The 23,263-nt window shown below is 36.9% G+C and overlaps 2 protein-coding genes across 4 annotated transcripts in view; one reads left to right on the top strand and one right to left on the bottom strand.

The window, feature by feature from the left end:
* Window positions 1–2,362: 2,362 nt before the first annotated feature.
* On the bottom strand, window positions 2,363–17,880 carry dnajc12 (DnaJ (Hsp40) homolog, subfamily C, member 12). Of its 3 annotated transcripts, none has more exons than XM_062058736.1 (5): window positions 17,580–17,880; window positions 10,601–10,679; window positions 10,233–10,372; window positions 10,091–10,144; window positions 2,367–3,063 (listed from the first exon to the last, which is right to left on the bottom strand). In XM_062058736.1, the coding sequence occupies exons 1-5, from the start codon at window positions 17,655–17,657 to the stop codon at window positions 2,962–2,964; spliced, it is 453 nt and encodes a 150-aa protein (XP_061914720.1). In that variant the 5' UTR covers window positions 17,658–17,880; the 3' UTR covers window positions 2,367–2,961. The 3 variants fall into 3 exon arrangements, with proteins under 3 accessions (XP_061914721.1, XP_061914720.1, XP_061914719.1); XM_062058735.1 differs by having other exon boundaries at window positions 2,377–3,063; window positions 10,009–10,144; XM_062058737.1 differs by lacking the exon at window positions 10,233–10,372 and having other exon boundaries at window positions 2,363–3,063.
* The window catches only part of sirt1 (sirtuin 1), a 24,421-nt gene continuing 18,859 nt past the window's right edge, over window positions 17,702–23,263 (top strand). Inside the window, exons 1-3 of the mRNA XM_062057871.1 lie at window positions 17,702–17,772; window positions 18,097–18,554; window positions 18,906–19,028. Of these exons, the coding sequence (XP_061913855.1) occupies window positions 17,702–17,772; window positions 18,097–18,554; window positions 18,906–19,028 (652 nt within the window). The remainder of the gene's footprint in view (window positions 17,773–18,096; window positions 18,555–18,905; window positions 19,029–23,263) is intronic.

The following is a 23,263-nucleotide window of genomic DNA, read 5'->3' as shown; positions in this document are numbered from 1 at the left end:
TTACTTACAGTAACACAAGTAAAATGTAATGAAAAAAAAAAGGGTATGAATAATACATAATGTGCACTAACAATTTTACCATGTATAAATAAATTATAAAACAAAAAGAGTATCTTAGTACATGAGCGAAAGTTTTTGCACAGCAAGAAAAAAAACAGATCACAGCAAATATTTCCCACCAAACCTCTTTCTGAAGTTCTTTATGTTGTGATGACAAGAAAATGATTCTGATTTATTGTGCAGAATAAAATATTCATTGTTTTTTTTGTATTTATTAAAACGAGATGTATTTTTACGTATCTCAAATTTTAAAACTTATTTACTTCTCCAGGACAATGCACATTGATGAACAATGTGATTTACAAGTTGCAAATGAGGCAGATTATAGCATATTTGCTAAATTACATCTGTTGTCTCAAAACAGACAAAAAAGGAACACAGAAGGACAATATCATGTTAAAAACAGACAAATTAAAACACATATAAGTAGTCAACATGACCACATGACAGGGAACGTTTAAGAAATAGTTTAAGATTCTGACATATATCTACTACCTAAAGAACACGTTTGATTAAATTACTACTCTTAAAATAGATATTTGAATACAACATCTTTTGAAGCTATTCCGATGTCATTTAAAATATATATACAGTAAACTATTTTGGTCCCAGTATAGACCCCTGAGGAACACCTTACAGGCGTACACTATAACTAATAATGATGATGTGTGTTCTCTCAGCTGCACTAATTGTTTTCTGTTTGTCAAGCAAATTTCCACTCAGTTCAAAACCACCCTGTTAATCCTCTTGTAATTAATTTAAATATTATGTTTACAATATCCGCCCGAATGCAGCTGAGTGGTAGAAAATGGATGGATGGATGTTTACAATATAATATAATATCAAAAGCATGAGAACATATAGATATTCTTATTTGATCTACACATTTAACATTTTACAATTGAAAACGTTGTTGAATTTCTTATTCATCTCTCCTATGTTGCCTTCACCTGTATGTTTGTTGTGTTCAATATTTGAAATTAAACATATTTTTTAAATATTGTGTCCAGTGATGAAGTTGCCGACTTCTTCCAGCAAGAGGCAGTGCAGGACAGACAAAAGTCAGTGTTTATGTTTCGTGAATGAAAGTAAATGTATGAATGTGTTAGTGTGATGTAAATACATTATAGATTGTCAATATAAGTGTTGTATGATGTAAATATGTATAAAAGATTGTGTCCCGCTGTATTACTCAGGCTGCACTACAGTGTCTATTCACAGACGCGATCCCACTACTGAGCGGTACGGGGGCTTTGACCTGCTCCGTTTCCGACCTGGGCCGGTGCACCCCTCCTTAGACGACCTGGTAGTCCCGAGCTCCCCCAGGAGCACCATATCGGTACCGAACTTAGTGCGGACACCCGATCGACATAGTCCACTGCAGCTCAGAACTCCTGAGCTCAAACGATCCTCCAACCTCAGCCTCCCATTAGCTTGGATTACAGGCGCGCGCCACCGCACCCGGCGAGGAAGATCCTCACTAGTGGTGAATTTTACTTGCGCAATGGTGACGTCACCGGGAGGTATGGGGACCTCTCGTGGTTACCATAATTCAGTCCTGGCGTCAGAGTAAGCCGTGGCCGCCCTGGGCTGAAAGCTGTTTATTTTATTTATGTATTTATTTTTTACATTGCAGCAGGTAAAAATAAGATGATCAGTAATCAAAACAAAGGCACGTTAAATAAGACAATACAACAAGTCACATGTTAGTTATTTATGAAAACTATAATTAGTAAAGCATTAAATGTTCCTGGTTTAAAATGAGATTTTGTGAATACATACAATTCTGAAAAGCACAGAGGTTTTCAGACAACACCTTTAGAGGTTAACATAGCAGCTGGATAAAACACAGGACACATACTGTATGCTCCTCTCAGCTACATGTAGTGTTGAGTTTGAGTTTATTTCGAACATGCAAGCATACAAAATGATACATCACAATTTCCAGTTTCTCTTTTCAACCTGTTCGAAAAGGAGTAGGAAGAAGCATGCAGAGCTTATTTAATCCTACCCCTTTTCTTTTACATAACAGTTGCTAAAACGTTTGTTCACTTCCTGTTCTCAATTTATTCACAATATACTCCATAAGTAATCACAATAAAAATAAATAAATAAATAATAATTGGTGAAGTAAGTTACATTTCATATGATGAGATAAGTAAGATTATTTTGAGAGTGAAAGGATGAAATAAATAAATTCAGAATGTTTATCATGGTTCTTCTTCTTTGTACTTTGTAAACACTTTAAGTTTGAAGAGTTTCTTGAAGTGGACCATATTAGTACATTGTTTGATTGCTTTACTTAATCCATCCCATAATTTAATTCCACATACTGATATACTGAAGGTCTTAAGTGTTGTACGTGCGTACAAATGTTTTAAATTACATTTCTCTCTAAGATTATATTTCTCCTCTTTTTTTGAGAAGAATTGTTGTATATTCTTGGGTAGCAGGTTATAGTTTGCTTTGTGTATAATTTTAGCTGTTTGCAAATTCACTATGTCGTGGAATTTCAGTATCTTTGATTCAATAAATAAAGGATTTGTATGTTCTCTATATCCAACATTATGTATTATTCTAACTGATCTATTTTGTAACACCGTTAATGAATGAAGTGTACTTTTGTAATTATTTCCCCCAATGTAACAAGGTGAAAAATAATGCACGTCAACGGTTTTATTGAACATACATCGAGTCATTTACAGCAAAAACTAAATAGGACAAGAAAAGGGTCCCCGCATTTTGATAATGATGCAGACGGAAATGAATACATTTTAAAAGACCACAAAACCACAGCAAAACAGTCAACATATATTCATAACATCTGGTAAGATTCCACACCTAACATCTCCACTTTACATGTCGAATTACATTACAGCCAGACCACTCATGTACACAATATCAAAAAGATGTGAAATATTCAAATTTCATAGTTTCTGAACTTCTGCAGCAGACTTGATGGTGAATCAGCAGCCCAGCGGAAACGGCGATGGCAGTAATCAGCTAGAGAATAATGGCAAAAGTTAGTATAAACAATTTAAATGTATGAACAGATCACTTGTGACAGGAGGCCTTGCCAAACATTGTCAATTAAAAAATAGGAACTAAATGGTCATTTTTGTACCGTGCAGCATTAGCTCAATATTTATCAGTGATCCCTTCCAAGTTATACAAAGACCAAATCAAATGTTCCCATAAGAATTTAATCCATCCATCCCAGACACCCAAAAATATTACAATAAAAATGTCACGACTCACGACTTGGCATGACTGAGCTTGCGGTGTATTCCCAGGATGTAGAGATGGGAGGCAACATATACAGAATGAGGATGTAACGATATGACATTTTTTTTATATGATGGTTGTTGTGACCAACATTAGCACGGCTATCATTAATATCGCAGTATTCTTGAATGTGCACTAAAAGTACATATGCACATACTGAAATATGTTGACCAAGTTGTTTTTGTTTTTGAAAAAACTAAAATACATGGACACGCTCTTGGAAAGGCAACTATTTGGCAATTTCTGTGTTTCTTGAGCAATCTGGTTTCATACTTTGTTCTGCTGTCCTTGAATTCAACGTAAAAAACCTCCATCCTGTATTCCTCTGAGTATTCCTCTGAGTAGAGAACGATCACTCCGTACTAAGAGGGCACCGCTTGTAAGCTCAATGTACACAATTGATTATCAGTTGCTTTAAATTGGAGTGTCATTTCTAAATGGGGAAAGACGTTGTCTCTTGTTTTGACCTGAGTTTATCAAAGTGCAGTTACCAGTCACATTTTTTCCATAGTTTTAATTTAAAACGGTATTACTAACTGTCCAGAGTTTTACGGTGGTTATCATTAATACCATTTATTGTGCTTCTTCGGGGGGGACTGCACGTACGGCGCCCAGCTGGAGAAGCGCGGGCCGCAAGGTAAAAAAGGAACACTCCAAACACAAGCACAGACGAAGCAGAAACAGACTTTGCTTTTTCAAACTGTTAATCATGCTAAAGTGATTTGGGATCCTGCAGTGAAACCCAAAGGTATTTTAGGAGGTCACTTAAACATCCGAAGCCTAGTTCCCAGTGTGATGAAATCAGATTATTACTGTCGGAGTCTAATCTTGATTTTCTATGCATTAGTGAAACGTGGCTGCATGATAGCATTTTAACCAGCATAATCAGTGTTCCGGGATATAAATGTTTTAGAAGGGACCGAACTGTGGGAAGGGGAGGGGATGTACTGATATATGTCAAGGACTCACTTGATGCAAAGGAAATTCCCCTGACTGCTGATATATCTACTGAATGTTTATGTATTAATGTCACACTATCACAAAATATGCAATTCAATGTATTGGTGGTATACAGCCCTCCATCTGCATGCATTGGAACGCTATGCGAAGACTTAGATGTACTGTTTGAGAATTTTAAGAATAACAGTGAAGTACTTGTCTTCGGAGACTTTAACTTAAAATGGCTAGACAAACACTGCAGAAAAAAACAAAAAGACCTCACATCTAAACATGACTTTAGTCAGAAGATAGAAACCCCCACACGTATCACTAAAAACACTCAGACACTAATTGATTTAATCTTCACAAACAAGCCTGACAGAATCGTAAAAACGTACAATCTAGTCACCGGCTTGTCAGACCATAATCTGACATTAGCTGCAAGAAAACTCACAAAGACATGTCTGACAAGGTTTAAAAATCAAGATCAGAAAACTTTTAAACTTGAGATCCCTCGCCAATCAACAACTGCTTTTGAAAACGAATTAAAGGGTATTAATTGGGACGAGCTCCAACAACATGACCAAGTACACGCCTGTTGTAATCAGCTAATGTCTACTATCGGACGAATTATTGATACATTTATTAGAAAGCGAAAAAAATCCCACAAAAATTTTCAATTACCATGGATTAATGATGATATCCGGAAATTAATGAAAAAGAGAGATTATGCCTTAAAAACTTTTGTCAAAACTCGTAGTGACACTGATTTGAAAATATTTAAAGGCTTGCGTAATCAAGTAGTTAAACAGCTCAGAATGTCCCAATCAAACTACTACATCCACATGCTATCAGAGGCCAAAGGAAATGGCAAAATGATCTGGAAACTACTACACAGCCTATTAAACCCAGAGGGTAACACCACCCAAACCCAAAAGAAACTTAAAGTAGGAGACAAAATCATTACTGATTGTACACAAGTCTCAAATGAGTTCAATAAATTCTTTATAGAATCTGTCAAAAACCTTTCCTCGGGTTTCTCTTGTAGGACTAATGATGATCAAACAACAGACATACCTAATGAACAAGACAGCTCATTTCAGCTCAAGGAGGTTAGTCAGACAACTGTCCTAAATGTCATACATGACCTAAACACCACATACTCAAAGGATATTTATAACCTAGACACAGCTTTTCTTAAAAAATATAGCGGCATCCTTATACAGCCTCTTACCCATCTTATTAATATTTCCATTAAAACTGGGCAATTCCCAGATGGATGGAAAACTGCACAGGTAATACCACTTTTAAAATCTGGTGATGCTGGAATGACATCTAACTATAGACCTATCAGCCTTCTTCCAGTTTTATCTAAAATCCAGGAGAAGATTGTTTCGGAACAACTAATGCACCACCTTGAGACAAATCACTATTTGACTCCCCTACAATTCGGATTCAGACGTAACCATTCTACAGAATCTGCCACTTGTTTTTTAACTGAAAGGATCAAACATTCTCTTGACAAAGGACAGGTGGTCGGTGCAGTATTTCTAGACTTAAAAAAAGCATTTGATACAGTCAATCATGACATTTTAATTTCAAAACTAACTAAATTCAATTTATCCAAACAGTCATTGTCCTGGTTTGAGTCATATCTAAAGGGCCGTGAACAATGTGTCACCATTAATAATGTGAGATCTTCCTTCCGCAAAATAGAAACAGGGATACCTCAGGGTAGTGTCTTGGGACCTATACTATTCAGTCTATACATCAATGACCTACCAGATGTATGCACAGATATAGATTTACAGATGTATGCAGATGACACAGTGGTATATACATCAGGTAAGACCTGTACTCTAGTTGCTGAGAAGTTAAATGCTCAATTAGACAAAATAGCATCTTGGCTGGAGTCATCCTGTTTAACCCTAAACACTAAAAAGACTAACTCTGTCTGCTTCTCCATAAAAAAAGCTACCTCAAACAAACCTGAATATAAAAATTAATGAGGAGGTCATTGAACAAGTACCTGAAGTCAAATATTTGGGCATAATCATAGACTATCAGCTGAATTTTAAAAGTCACATTAAGAAGATGTGTAAAACCCTGAAGGCAAACCTAGGCTGTTTTAAGATTATAAGACACTGCTTAACTCTTAGCTGTGCTTTTACTTTTATGAATGTAATGATTCTGTCACACATATCTTATGGCTTAACCACATGGTCCCAGGCACACCAGTCATCAATCAAGACCATTGAGTGTCTTTATAACCGCACCTTGAAAGTTCTAGACAAGAAGAGTATACGATATCATCATTGCCAAATTTTAACCAAATACAATATTTTAAGTTTTACCAATTTTATTTTGTTACACACAGTCAAACTGGTTTTTAAATGCTTGCATAACTCTGCTCCCCAATTGCTCTGCAAGGCAATTACAAGACTGCAAAGTGGTACCAGATCTACCACCCGAGCAGTGTCAAAAGGCAACTGTTGTGTTCCATTCCGTAGAACATCTTTTGCCCAGACTGCCTTTTCAATAAAAGGACCACAAGTATGGAACTCTTTACCGGACACTTTGAAAAGTATACCTGCACTTGTCACTTTCAAAAAACAAACAAAATTATGGCTAGTTGAGCAACAATCGTGTTCCCATGTTTAGTTTTTACTCATTTTTACTAATTGGTTTTTATCTAGTCTGCACTTTGTCTGTGTTATTATTATTATTATTGGCTTTTATCTAGTTTGCACTTTGTCTGTGTTATTACTATTATCATTATTATCAACTCATTCTATTTTTTATTTTCCTATTTTAATGATGTTGGATCTGTGTTGTTGTTGTTGTTGTTGGGGACAAGTGTTGTAAATTACCTTTGGCTACAAACACTGTGATGCATGCATCGGATAACTGTTTCAGATGTCTATGTTTTTGTATCTGTCCCTATTTCAAATAAACCTCTATAATAATAATAACATTCCTATTGCAGAATAAAACCATTTAATGAGGCAGGTTTCACCAACTTGGATGACAGGAGTGGATCACAGGAGAGAGGAAAAGCTTACAAGCATAACTATGCAAAGCATAGAGGAGCTCAAAACACCAATTAACAGCAGCAACAAAACAGAAGCCAACACTGGTTTAAGTGCACTCCTGATTGGTAAACAGGCACAGGTGTGTGTCCTGATGTCTAATCAGAAGCAGGTGGTGACTAAGCGCTCAGACCAGATGTAAAATGTAAAAAGGCTAAACGGGAAGAGTCACTAACAAAATAAGAGCATTTGGACAGGAAATATAGAAACCTAAAGGCCTACTGAAATGAATTTGTTTTATTTAAACAGGGGTAGCAGATCCATTCTATGTGTCATACTTGATCATTTCGAGATATTGCCATATTTTTGCTGAAAGGATTTAGTAGAGAACATCGACGATAAAGTTCGCAACTTTTGGTCGCTGATAAAAAAAGCCTTGCCTGTACCGGAAGTAGCGTGACGTCACAGGTTGAAGGGCTCCTCACATTTCCCCATTGTTTACAATGCAGCCAGAGCGATTCGGACCGAGAAAGTGACGATTACCCCATTAATTTGAGCGAGGATGAAAGATTTGTGGATGAGGAACGTGAGAGTGAAGGACTAGAGTGTAGTGCAGGACGTATCTTTTTTCGCTCTGACCGTAACTTAGGTACAAGGGTTCATTGGATTCTACACTTTCTCCTTTTTCTATTGTGGATCACGGATTTGTATTTTAAACCACCTCGGATACTATATCCTCTTGAAAATGAGAGTCAAGAACGCGAAATGGACATTCACAGTGACTTTTATCTCCACGACAATACATCGGTGAAGCTCTTTAGCTACGGAGCTAATGTGATAGCACATCGGGCTTAAATGCAGATAGAAACAAAATAAATAAACCCCTGACTGGAAGGATAGACAGAAAATCAACAATACTATTAAACCATGGACATGTAAATACACGGTTAATGCTTTCCAGGCTGGCGAAGCTTAACAATGCTGTTGCTAACGACGCCATTGAAGCTAACTTAGCAATGGGACCTCTACAGAGCTATGCTAAAAACATTAGCTATCCACCTACGCCAGCCAGCCCTCATCTGTTCATCAACACCCGTGCTCACCTGCGTTCCAGCGATCGACGGAGCGACGATCATAGATGCGGTCGGCGGCCCGGAGACGGAGGAAGTCAAGGTGAGGTCGACGGCTAGCGCGTCTGCTATCCATCTCAAAGTCCTCCTGGTTGTGTTGCTGTAGTCCGCCGCTAATACTCCGATCCCACCTACAACTTTCTTCTTTGCCGTCTTCATTGTTCATTAAACAAATTGCAAAAGATTCACCAACACAGATGTTCAGAATACTGTGGAATTTTGAGATGAAAACAGAGCTTTTTGTATTGGATTCAATGGTGTACCAATACTTCCGGTTCAACGATTGACGTCACACGCATACGTCATCATACATAGACGTTTTCAACCGGAAGTTTAGCGGGAAATTTAAAATTGCACTTTACAAGTTAACCCGGCCGTATTGGCATGTGTTGCAATGTTAAGATTTCATCATTGATATGCGTGGTCGGTAGTAGTGGGTTTCAGTAGGCCTTAAGGAAAACAAATACCCAAAACGTTCACACAGACCGTGACATAAAACACAATTTATCGAGAATTTTTGTATACTTTTACATGCAAAAAAACATGTGAAATACATATAAATTACGAATAAAATAGGGTAAATGAACATTTAACATCACTGTTCTTCTTTTACACAAGCATTACGCACACTGGCAGGTCTCACTCCCTGAACTGTGTGTTCCTTCAACCGTAACCCCTGCAACCTGCGATAAGGTTCGAGGTTTATTACTATTGTCATTATCCATATGTTACATACAGTGAGTGCACAAAATTAGGTTTGCGCGTTTAGGGCAAAAACAACAAGTGCAAAGTGACATGCCAACAGTGATATAACAGCACATATAATTATGAATAAATTAATACAATTAGTATAAAAAACAATTGGAATAGTTTTTATCGTCCTGTAGTCTGGAGCACTAAGAGTTAATTAAGTAGGAATCTTTACATTATGATCCTATTGTAACAGATGCTACATGTTCCTTTTGTAAGTCAATAGTATTTCTCACCTTCTAATGTATGGCATTTGCAAATTCTTAAAAAAAAAAGAAAAAGCACAGGCTGTATGAAAGCCTATTCGCTCAACCCTCAGAGTTATGCAGTAACGCAGTGCACTTGAACGCATCTTATATTACAGTAAAGGGCCAAGAAACACACTGCTGGACTTAACTTGCTCTGACACAAAGAAAGGAGACAGACAGAGTTTTTCATATTTCTGTGTGTGTTCAATGAACAAAATAAACCACGCACACACATAATGAAGATACTTAAACAAATCTTTCTATAGTGTCCCAAATCTAAAAGAACCACCATCCATTGTTCAAAGAGATTGAGTTAACATCGCATAGGATTTTTTGTTTGGGTACTTGATGCCGCGTAATGAACGTGTGCACTGCAATGTTTGGCCGTATGATAACTGTGTGAGACGACATATGAAAACCAAAACATACAAAAAGTGGGATTACGAAAATCGAGGTACCACTGTATAATTTAGCATTACATCCGTAAGGGTCAAACGGTAGAAAATGGATGTATGGATGGATCATTATCACACATAACATGCTGTAAAGAGGTGGAATGGTTATTACTTGATAGCATTGCTTCACACATCTTTGGTGCTTCCTGCTCACAATGAAGGTCATCTTCATGAGTTGTCATTTGTGTTTCTACCTTGGCAGCCTCCAACATTGGTTCTTCTTTTTTTCTCACAGCCCAGTGCATTGACTGCAAACATAAAATATAACCATTTCATATCATACAATGATGTTGAATTCTCCTCTTTTCAATGAAATTGAAGTAAAACATTACACACAGTCTTAACAGAGTCATTTAGAGCTTGCCAGTCATGGAATGGGATAGCAACTCCGCTTCTTTTCCAAAAATCATAGTTTGTTCTTTTGGCATCATTGCATAAAACCTCTTTGGCTTCCTGCAGCTTTTGAAATTCAGCCACTGGTCACAAAGACAATAAAGACATCTGGTATAACAATAAGGGCAGAGATATTGTTATGTGCATCAGCTTCACGTTGCCCAATAAAGCATTCACTTCACATACTGCATTTACACTAACGCAAGTTTCAAATCACACATCTGGAAACACAGAAGTCCAATAAAATAAATCTATAACTGGTATGTTATTAAATATTACACAAATAAGCTACTGCGGTCCAACAAAAGTACCTGCTTTGGGGTTGTCTAGGTGTTTGTCTGGGTGGCATGCCAAGGCTCTGATTTTGTATTCATTGAGAATTTGGCCAGTCTGTAAGAAAAAAGCATACATTTTTCCAACATTACCATATTGTTAATGGTATGAATGAAATTTAAGAATATTCCTCTAACTATGTGCAAACCCAAATGACAGTTCTTCGTAATTCAGTTCCTTTGAGGATTTTGCGGGCTTTTTTGTGATTGTTGCAGCCATAATGCCTGAATTTGCGGCAGCCTTTTCAGAAAATTGCAATGTTTTGAGGCTTCTTTTTGACATTGAATGGATTCGTAATTTAATGAATTTGTTATAAATGTTTAAAGTGTTATTCATATAAACATCAAAAAGCACAGGATTTCAAAAAAAATTGGAAAACAAATACTATATTGGTTTTAACTTGTTTTATGCCCCACAGACTTAAAATCACACACTAAATGGCAGTAAAAGCACATAATCATTGTCGAAAAATTACTGTACAGTTTTTAATTAAGTGTTGTTAATATTAATAATTTACTATAATTATAGAAAGAAACAACACCAAAAATGTCCTTATTTTCCACTGTCTGCTTTGTCATCACAAGTTGCGGACATTCTCTTTGTATGGGTTGAGCTTGAAAAGTTGTTGTTTGTTGGTAAATGAGAGACGATGAGAGATTATCATCACACTCCAACATCTCTAACATGTAGATAGATGCTGCCTCTTTGCTAGGTCGGCATAGCAAATTATTTTTTTTAGTAACTTCACCCTGCATAAATAAAGATTAAATATATTTAAAAATACATGTAAAGTAGGAAATGAGGATGCAGGTGTTTTGCTAAATGTTTGTATTCTACATCACCCAGGAGAGGGTTGTAGAGGGGAACTAAAGTAGGTCTGGATGACAATTATGTCATTTGAGCAATACAGAGTTAATATATGTTTACAAGTTGCTGCTCTTGCTTTGTCTACACAAAAAAGAAAATATACTTTTTGATCAGACGATTGGCGTGCGCGTTTGAGCACCGCTCAGACACCAATTAGATTGGGGAAAATTACGCTGATTGCCCAAAATGTGTGAGGAAGTTGCGAGCTTTGAACAAAGCGTATAAGTTGTTGTCACAATATCTGAATTATTGTGTGGAGATTTCGTTACACACAAAGTCTTTATTCCGAAAACCACAAATAATGAAATACACTGATCTGGTGTGTTTTCAAGCAGCTAAAATCATGCACAAATGCTACAGTGGTCCTCCTCCACAGTCCACATTGGCGCATGCAAAAAGTCGCATTGATAGAGTTAGGTGTAGCAGTGCTAGCCAATGATCCAAAAGCCATGGGATGTCAACTAATTGTCCAGCACAGTTTTTGAGGCGTTGAAAAGAGAGGTTTACCCAACATACGCAGCGGGAATTCAATACACTAGAGGTGCGCGAACACATACAGTATGTACTGCAGTGAGGTCGTGAAATGTTTAGTTGATTTTACTTTTTTTTTTAAACTTCAAACTTGCCCTGTGATTTTTCCGTGTTTGTAAATATACATCCAAAACACTTATGTACAGATAAATGGAGGCAGAAGACATCTTTCAGTCGGCAATGCACAAATTATTACTGAACTAGAGTGTGAATGATACAATACTGAAGCTGAACTGAAATACTGCTGGAATGTAGAATAAATGTAAGAATAGTTTGAATGTAGAAATGGTTTGAATATTGAAATGATTTAAATGGAGAAGTGGTTTAATTGAAGGAATGGTTTGAATGTTGACGAGCTAACGCTGAACTGATATGCTAGTGCATTGGTCCCCAAACACCGGGCCACGGCCCGGTACCGGTCCGTGGATCGATTGGTACCGGGCCGCACAATAAAATTTTTAAACATAATTAAAAATAGTTTTTTTTTGTTTTTTTTGTTAAATCAACATAAAAAACACAAGATACACTTACAATTAGTGCACCAACCCAAAAAAACTCCCTCCCCCATTTACACTTATTCACACTCATTCGCACAAAAGGGTTGTTTCTTTCTGTTATTAATATTTCTGGTTCCTACATTATATATCAATATAGATCAATACAGTCTGCAGGGATACAGTCCGTAAGCACACATGATTGTATTATTTTAAGACAAAAAAATAAAAAATAAAAATTACCATATCATAAATAATTCAATGTATATACTCTGATGATTAACTTGTGTAATGACTGTATTATGCTGATAGTATATATTTGTACCATGAATTGATTAACGGCAGCACGGTGGAACAGGGGTTAGTGCATGTGCCTCACAATACGAAGGTCCTAAGTAGTCCTGAGTTCAATCCCGGGCTTTGGATCTTTCTGTGAGGAGTTTGCATGTTCTCCCCGTGACTGCGTGGGTTCCCTCCGGGCACTCCGGCTTCCTCCCACCTCCAAAAACATGCACCTGGGGATAGGTTGATTGCCAACACTAAATTGGCCCTAGTGTGTGAATGTTGTCTGTCTGTGTTGGCCCTGCGATGAGGTGGCGACTTGTCCAGGGTATACCCCGCCTTCCGACCGAATGCAGCTGAGATAACCTCCAGCACCCCCTGCGACCACCAAAAAAAGGGACAAGCGGTAGAAAAATGGATGGATGGAATTGATTACAGAGGACCCCGACTTCAACAAGTTGAAAAACTTATTCGGGTGTTACCATTTAGTGGTCAATTGTACGGAATATGTACTGTACTGTGCAATGTACTAATAAAAGTTTCAATCAATCAATCAAACAAGCACAATAATGTTTCAATGCTAACATTACCATGCTAACAGGTGAAGGGCTACAAACCTTTAAGATGGCGCGAAATAACGGAATCCATGAATACAAGGTTAAAAAGTACGAAATAAACTGGGATACTAGCATAAAATGTTAGTATGCTAACATTAGCATGGTAACAGGGGAACAGCTGGCATACTTCTAAGGTGGAATCAAGTGACGAAATCTATGATTATTAAGTTGAAAAGTATGAAATTATTTAAAATGCTAACATAAAACATTAGCATTCTAATGTTCACATGCCAAATATACAGTGACGTGCAGTCAGGGGAGGCAGGTGAGGCGGGGCCTCACGTGCCATCATGGAAAGAAAAAAAATGTAAAAAGAAAAAAAAATTATTAAATTGTTATATGTATCCAGTGATTATACTATAAAGTTATTTTCCATTTAACTTCACCAGTTTTTGATTATTTTTTATTCAAAATCGCTGAATTTTCACATTTGCCGTTCAAATACTGAGAAGAGACTTGCGGTGAGTCACCAGCCAGTTGAGCCTCACCATGGATTGCGCAATGACTCGGTTAACTGCTGGCCTGCTGTGCAGTGAGACCGTATTGCTATATGAATTATATTATACATTTCCATAGTTTAATTAGCTGAGGTATTAATGTACAGTGTATTTTGTCAACAACTGTATGTGTGTAACATATTTCTTGTGCTGAGCAATCATAAAACGGCTGCGAAGACGCACTGGGTGAGGCTCGCAGTAATCCCACCTCCTGGTGGTAGAGGGCGCTAGTGATCCCAGGGATTATTCTTGCGACTACTCGGCTGCAGAATAAGTGACAACAAGCAGCAACAGTTAGCGATCGTTTATTTTTTCCTCTCGCCTGGACTTTTAACATGGAGGATTACATATAATAAATGATAAATGGGTTATACTTGTATAGCGCTTTTCTACCTTCAAGGTACTCAAAGCGCTTTGACAGTATTTCCACATTCACACATTCACACACTGATGGCGGGAGCTGCCATGCAAGGCGCTAACCCGCAGCCATCAGGAGCAAGGGTGAAGTGTCTTGCCCAAGGACACAACGGACGTGACTAGGATGGTAGAAGGTGGCTAAATTAAAACAGTTTTCTAAACTGGACTTTCAATCGAAGCAGGAGGTAATAATTAAAGGAAGATCTCCATCGAGACAGAGAGACTTTTAAAACTGAAGAAAGGTAAGGATGACTTCTATAAACAAGTTATCGATGCTTTTGTTCAGAAGGACTTCATTTAGCATTCTAATGTTGCATGGACTTCATTTATAAGTAAAGGTAAGACCATAATAACGTTTTCTTTATTAAATTTGCTTTTTTGTGTGCTACAGTTTGTATGTGTAAAGTTAAAGTTAAGTTTAAGTACCAATGATTGTCACACACACTAGGTGTAATGGAATTTGTCCTCTGCATTTGACCCATCCCCTTGTTCACCCCCTGGGAGGTGAGGGGAGCAGTGGGGAGCAGTGGGGAGCAGTGGGGAGCAGTGGGGAGCAGTGGGCAGCAGCGGCGCCGCGCCCGGGAATCATTTTTGGTGATTTAACCCCCAATTCCAACCCTTGATGCTGAGTGCCAAGCAGGGAAGAATGCTGGTATGAACTTTTAAACATAACCCGTTAACTGCTGCCAATCAAATGGTGAATAAGATACTCTTTAGGGTTCATATGTTTGTAAATCTGACTGTGATGAAGTCAGTGCCTCACCAGCCATGAACCTCACCGCACGTCACTGCAAAAATAATATGGTAACAAACAGCTAGCATACTTTTAAGATTGCACCAAATAACAAAATCCACAAAAATTTGGTTAAAAATATGAAATTAGGTAAAAATCGGATGCTAGCATAAAGCGTTAGTATGCTAACGTTAGCATGCTAACATTAACGTGCTAACAGGGGAACAGCTAACATACTTCTTAGATGGCACCAAGTAAGAAAAATCCATGATTATTAGGATAAAACGTATAACATAAATAATAACATTTTGAGCATTTAGGGCATTATACAATTATTCATTTGAATGGAAATTCCCTGGAATTTTGGGAATTTCGAGAAAACCGGGAGTTTCTGAAAATATTAACTCTAGCACAATTGTCCTAGTTTATATGAATGGCTTGGTGTTGGAATTTTTTGAATCGGTTGAAAAATGTTGACGTGCTAAAAGTTTGAATTGAGAATGGGTATTCCTGGAATTTCGGGAATTTTTAGGAAAAATGTAATTGCTATTTTTGTTGTCCTGATTATGTGAAATGTTTTGATGGTGGAATGGTTTGAATTGGTTGAAAAATGTGGACTGTGAAAACATTCCAGCAAGAGGTGAAAATAGGACTTTGGAAAACCAGGAATTCTGGGATTTTTTTGTAACCTAAAAATTTGCTAGTTTCAATTACCAGAATGCGTGGAATGTTTTGAAGGTGGAAGGGTTTGAATTGGTTGAAAAATGTTGAAATTGCAGAAGGTTAAAAAAATTGCCCGTTCATTTTCCATGGGAAAAATGTACCTGGAAACTGGGAATTCTGGGAAATCTGGGAATTTTTTGGAAAAATGTTGAAGAAGTCCCAACGATTGAACATCTTGAAGTTGGAATGGTGTGAATCGGATGAACAGGGATGAAGTTATGCTGAGCCAAAAAGTGTCAAATAACAAAAATAATAAAAACTAGATGAGACAATTCCTGGAGGAATTGCGTGTGAATGTTCCGATGCTAAAGTTGAACTGAAATGCTGGTAAAATGTAGAATGACTGTAAGAATAGTTTGAATGTTGAAATGGTTTGAATGTTGAAGAGTTTGAATTTCCAGGAAAAACGGAATTTGGTTTGAAACTTGGGAATGTGTTTGTTGGATGAGTTGAATGTATTGATTTTGGAGTGGTTTCAATAGGTTGAAAAATGTGCGAATTGTGGAAGTTTAAAAAATGGACAATTAATTTTGAATGGGGAAAATATCCCGGAAAACTGGGAATTCTTGGAAATCCGTGAATTTGTTTAAATTGTTGAACATTTTTTAACAAGCTGAATATTTTGAAGTTGGAACGATTTGAATCGGATGAAAAATGTGGGAGTTGTGGAACTTTGAAAAATGTCCCATTCATTGCAATGGGAATTTCATGGAAACTTGGGAATTTCGGGAAAAGTGGGAATTTTTTGAAAAATGTTAAAAGACTTACATGTTCTGAAAGAGTTGGAATAGTTGGTGTTGGAACTTTTCAAAAGAGTCGAGAAATGTTGAAATAGTAACATTTGTAATTCAGAAATGATACTATGAAATTCCTGGAATTTCTGGAAAACCTTGAATTTTTCCAGTTCAAAAAACTAATTAGTTTTTTTGTCTTGATTAAGAGGAATGTTTGGACGGTGGAACGGTTGAAGTGGGTTGAAAAATGTGGTGGGTTGAAAAATTTGGACGGAGTAGTCGTCAAAAAAAAAAAGGGTCAAAAAAGGGTTTGAAAAACAGGAATTCTGGGAGTTACTGGAATTTTTTTGAACTTGTAAAAATGATAGTTTGAATGTCCAGGATGAGTGGAATATGTTGAAAGTGGAATGGTTTGAATCGGTTGAAAAATGTGGACATGTTGGAAGTTTGAAAAATGGCCAATTCATTTTGAATGGGAAAAATGTCCCAGAAAACCTGGAATTCTGGGAAATCTGGGAATTTTTAGAATTTGTCAAGGGAAAGCCCGCGATTCCAGTTTGAATCGGGCGAAAAATGTGGTAGGTAGAGCGCGCCAAAATCTGGAGAAGAAGAATAATAAGTTGAATAAATAGATGCATTTTAGTGGAGAAAACCATATGTGTGAATGCTTTGGAACATTCACACAATAATAATAAAGAATTTATGCAATAAAAGTGTAGAATCTTATATGTGTTCACACAATTATAAACTATACAAACCTATTACACATTGTTATATACTTGTTTTAACTATAATAAAGTGGTAAACTGGCTAAACACAGGCACACAGGATAACTAACTGTTGAGACAAGGACAATTAAGGGACTGGTATGGATTAAATACATTTAGCTTCTTCTTACTCCTTTTCGGACACACTGAACTGTGCAACTGCTAACAATAACTCAGGTACATCGTAGCCTTAATATTAAACTATCGCAGGGCATTCTATATTTACTGTTGAGTTCTACACCATTTCATCTTTGCATTAGTTTCTTTTAGATAAAGACATTCTCGGGCAACTTACCGATGACAATTCATTGCATCCCAATAGACCGTAATAATCTTCCAAATCTTCAGGTTTGCAGTTCAAAAGAGCCTCCATTTAACAAATGAGATTCCTTCTACTTGAACTGTGTGCAACGATGGATGACAGTTAACCGTCTCACTTGTTGCTGCCCCCTGGCCACAAAGCTCACGACTCAGGAATATTCTAGAATGTAGAATTATTACTTTCCTTAACGGAGAGAACTCCAATCTACCTAATACTAACAGCTAAAGGGTACATTAGTTGTATTTTTACATGTGACGTGTTATGCATTCAAGTGACAGACTCCTCCCCAGCGTGACGTCACAACATTTAAAGGGACATTCGTGTAAATAACAAACTACAAAAAAAATGGAACGTCTATGTGTGCATTTGTGCTGATAAAAATGAGATAACATTTGGGACAAAACATTCAACTACCATTGCGAAAACACACATTTTCCGACAGTACTCAAATATTGCAATTATTTGTTATGGTTTCATGTCGCTGACGTAGAAAGCAAGGGGCGTTCCTGCTCCACCACTGGAGGAGAGCACGTCACGTGATTTATGCAAATGATCCAGCTGTAGGAGAGGAAGGACCCGCTCAGCGGCTCTGCGGGCTGAAGATGGCGGACGAAGAGAACAGTCTTGGAATGGCCTGCTCGGGCGCTATTCGTATGGAAGAGCCTGCCGCCAAGAAGTCGAAAATTATCCCGGCGACCAACTGTGGCGTCAAAGCTACCGAAGCTAGTCAATCCGAATGTGGACCGGGACCCACAGAGAGCTGGGAGTCGGCGCAGAATTGCGCGCAGCCTGCGGAGAGGGAACCGAAGCCGGCGATGGCGGTCGAGCAGGCCCCGGGAGAGCTATGCGAAGACAACAATGGCATGGGACTTTTCCACTCTGGCTCTTTCAAGCCCGCCGTGACACCACACGACACAGCCATGCTCGGGACATTCGAGGAAAGTGCCGGTAGGAAAGCAGGCGGACTTTTAAAAGCATTTACGCGCCTTTCGTTAGCTTGCGCACGTTTTGCCAAAATGAGGACGTAATAGTTTTTAACCAGAAGTCGGTAATAACTTTTTAGAGCCGCAACGCTCAACTGTATGTGGTAATACAGTCGCCTGTTGCAGGCAACGAGTACAGGAAAAGCGTTTTTTATGAATGGACATGTTCCCGCGGGACACAAACTCTGATAGCAACTTAGCATTTGTTAGCCGGCGTCACTTAAGTCCTCACACCACTTCTGCTAGCATTTAGGTGAAGTTTATAGTCATGTTTTAGCTTTAAAGCTGTAGTTTGTGTGCTGCTTCTTCCGCTCAGGTATTCTTGGGTGTGTCGATCTCCCCTCGAATGGTATGGCTGTCACACCTGAGCACATCACCGAGGAGGATGACAGATCTTCTCACGCCAGCTCCAGTGACTGGACACCGCAACCACAGATAGGTGCCCGGGCTTAATTTCAGCAGTAGTTTTAGAGCTGGGTGATATACTCATATCTCAATATATTTAGGCTGAATATCAATATGTGTGATTTATATCCCGGTATTTTTCGACAGTGAGTTGACAAAGTCAAAGCCAAATATGTGTGTCAAGTTGTTTTATTAAAACAAATACTGTATTTTCCGGATTATAAGATGCTACTTTTGTTCCTACTCTTTGAACCCTGCGGCTTATAAAATGGTGCGGCTAATTTAGAGATGTTTCTCCGCTATTGGCCATAATGTTTTGTATTCAACCAATGGTTTTCATAAAACACAGACCGAGACACTGACAAGGTGTGTTATTGTTTGTGCTATGGCACCAATCTTTGGATGAGTTTTCTCACTGCAGGTGCCGTGGGTTGGACATCTACTTTATTTCCTTTTGTTTAGTGACTTGAACTGGAAGTAAAAGAGCCATTCTGTCCTCTAGTTGGCCATAGTGTTCCTACTCATATGGTTTCTTCATTCATCACCCCAAGCAACATTTGTAAGTTTTACAATATAACTAAAACAGTTCATACTTACTAAACCTTCACATGTGTGATAGTAGTGTTTTCATGCATATTTGTACATGCTAAGGTGATGTAATCAAGCTAGCAACATTAGCTAATATGCTAACAAGATTACTAGTTTCTGTGTTAGTTTTAACTTACCATTCTTTTTGTATTGTTTCAGTTTCACAAATTCCTCAGTAAATTCACCAAAACATCCCCGTGGAGTTTTTCAGTCTGTTTAGCTGATTAGAGAGCTAGCTTCCGCAGCTAGTCTTGTCTATGACGATGACTTCTGTTATGTTTGATCAGCCGTTTTACTGCCGTGTTACAGGCACCGTATGGAAACAATTAAGGTATGTAAATAAACATTTACAAAATATTCTTCTGTAAACAACTAATTTCACAATGTATATTTCTGCTGCTTATTGTCCGGTGCAGCTAATATATGGAAAAACATGTTTTTCTTCTCAAATTTAGTGGGTATAGCCTATATGCCGGTGAGCTCTATGGTCCGGAAAATACGGTACTTAACAACATTAGTAGTTTAAAGTTCCATGTGTGGATGTACATAAATAATCAGTGCTGTCAAGTAATTTGAAAAAAATGAGCGATTAATTATGATCTTTCATTAATTAATGTAATTAATCTCTTTTAATTTCACCTTTTTAAGATTCTCAAAAAAGCCACCAACTTGAGATCATTTAATTTAATTTGTTTTACATTAATATTAAGATAGGTATTTAAACACAAAATAAGTTTTATAAACTTACTAAAATAAAACCTTGGTTCTACTTAAAGTGCTATGGTTGATGCTTAAAAAACAGTATGAACATTTTTCTGAGCTATAAGTATTGAATGTTGAACTTGTTGCTTTTCATCTGCTTTAGATAAACTCATAAATACCAGGGAAGATGATATGAAAATTTCATATCATGGTTATTGCAACCAAAATTACCAAGGTTGTCATTATCATGGTATTGTTGAATGCGCTCAAGAAGTACTTGCACATACACACTGAAATCTTTTTTTTTAATAACTACCGGTAAATTAAATAGACCTACTTAAAACTGCAGCTATCGAATATTTTAGTAATCGAGTATTCTATTGAATATACCAGGGGTCACCAACCTTTTTGAAACCAAGGGCTACTTCTTGGGTACTGATTAATGCGAAGGGCTACCAGTTAGATACACACTTAAATAAATTGCCAGAAGTAGCCAATTTGCTCAATTTACCTTTAACTCTGTTATTATTAATAATTAATGATATTTATCTCTGTGGAAACACTGATCATCTTAATTATTTCTCACAATAAATATATATAGAAACAGATAAATATCAATATGCAACACTTTATTTTTATATTTTCTCTAAGTGCACATTTTTCAAATTGAACATTTTCAAATGATCACTTCTAAGACAGTCTTGTGAAATCACAATATCCCATTTTAACTAGCTAGCCACTAACATTTTTTATCAAATCATGAATTACTTTGCACCATGTTTGTACAAATAATAACTCATGTAAAATACAAAAGTAAACTCTCAAATTTTTAAATCATGTCACACTTTGAACTGGACACCAAATCTGTTATCTGTTTCTTTGTCAGTTAGTGGGAAGCCTGGCATTGCATGCTGTTAACTAGTGTGTTGTACTCTGGTGTGTAACTTGACACTGCAACTCTGAGTGAGTCTTGCAGATGTGCATCAGTGAGGCGTGTTCTGTGTTTGTTCTTGATGAAGTTCATGTCAGAAAAGGCTGATTCACAAAGATAAGATTTTTCCTCATTGTTTGCGGAACCTTCTTAATCTTTTGGACATATTTTCACAGCAATCTGGCCTTAAGCTTAATTATGATAAATGTAAAATGTTAAGGATCGGAAATCTAAAGGGAACGTCCTTTCGAATGTAATGCAAAGTGCCTGTTTTGTGGACAGATGGACCAGTTAACATACTTGGTGTTGTTGTCCCAGAAAATCTGGAAGATCTAGGCTCAGTAAATTATGATAATCGACTAAGAAAGCTGGACAAAATTATGCAATTATGGAAAGGGAAATCCCTAACCTTGTATGGTAAAATGTCTATTGCCAACTCGTTAATTATTCCTCAATTTATTTATTTGTTTTTGTCATTACCAGCTCCATCACAAAACTTTTTTAAGATTTATGAGCGGAGGGTCTTCGATTTTGTCTGGAACGGCAAACCAGAAAAGATTAAAAGAAAGGTTTTGTACAAAGAGTATGAATATGGGGGCCTGAAACTTCTCAACCTTGAAGCTATGTGTCTGTCTTTAAAAGCATCAATTGTTCCAAAGATGTATTTAAACATTGAGTGGTACACAAATGTCCTGTTGGACAAAAAACATGTACTGTATCAAAAGAAATGGTATCCTTTTTTACAAGTGATCCCCTCCCAGAGAGTCTGCTGGGAAACATGGCGGGGTTCATAAAGGAAACAATCCACTCATAGTGGTGTTTTCAATTTTATGTGCCAGAAAAAAGAGACGATATTTTGCAGCAGTTAATATGGATGAACTCTAATATTGTAATAGATGGAACGCCTTTCTTTTGGAAAAATATGTTTGAAAGAGGAATCATTTTTGTCAATGATATTATCAATGAGAATGGTAAAATTATGAAGTATGATGAATTTAGAGCTATGTATGGTGATGCTTGCTCAAGCTTTTCATTTGATCAACTAACTGGAGTAATTGGGAAAAGATGGAAACAAATAATTAATTATGGAACTACTAAATTATTAGTTTGTAAACCTCTAATAAGAAATTCTAGTTGGCAAAAAGGAACTAAAATAAATAGAAAAAAATATAATTTTTATTTAATAAAGAAATCTTTGAAGGCTGCCTCATACAACACAAATGGAAAATGGGAGGACTTTTTTGACTGCCCGTTGCCATGGGATGCCATATTCAAACTAATCTATAAAACCACTATCGATGTGCAAAATCGTTATTTTCAAATTAAAATTATTTATAACTTCTTACCCACAGGGAAAATGTTAAAATTATGGAATATAACAGAGTCAGATGATTGCCGATTTTGTTGTCAGGAGCCTGAATCACCCTGCATTTGTTTTGGTATTGTCATATTGTGTCTTTGTTTTGGGTGGAAGTTGAAAAAATGTGTTTAAGGATTGGTTTGTTTATGAAGCTTAATGTGGTTTCTGTTATTTTAGGAGAGTTTATTGACAATCATGATTTAGTCAATTTAATTATAGTACTCGGTAAAATGTTTATTTTTAAGGCCAAAAACAGATATTCACTTAGTATTACTTTCTTTAAAACATTTATTCAGTATTTTCTAACTTTAGAAAGTTACATGGTTGAAAACGATAATGATGCCAAAAAACATTTAAAAAAAGATGAGAAGTCCTCAAAGGCTTATTTTGAAAGTATAATTATGTTTATAGATTATATGATATCTGTTGTTGTGTTCCCTAATTTGAGTGACCTGGACATAATCTGGACTGTACATAAATGCTTATTTTGAAAATGTAATTGTGTTTATAAATTATATGCAATCTGTTGTGTTCCCTAATTTTTTTCTGTGTACATGAATGAAGGTGTGTGTTGCTGAGTCCGACTTGGACATTATCTGGACTGGGCCTGGTTTAAAAAACCCTTTAAACAAATCTAATTTCATTGACAACCTGGTCTGTTGAAGATAAGGCCCTTTTTTAAAAAATA

This window comes from Entelurus aequoreus, linkage group LG09, assembly GCF_033978785.1.
Source record: "Entelurus aequoreus isolate RoL-2023_Sb linkage group LG09, RoL_Eaeq_v1.1, whole genome shotgun sequence".
Lineage (NCBI taxonomy): Eukaryota > Metazoa > Chordata > Actinopteri > Syngnathiformes > Syngnathidae > Entelurus > Entelurus aequoreus.
The sequence above is the reverse complement of the archived record's forward strand: the minus strand, read 5'-3'. Positions and strand labels throughout refer to the sequence as shown.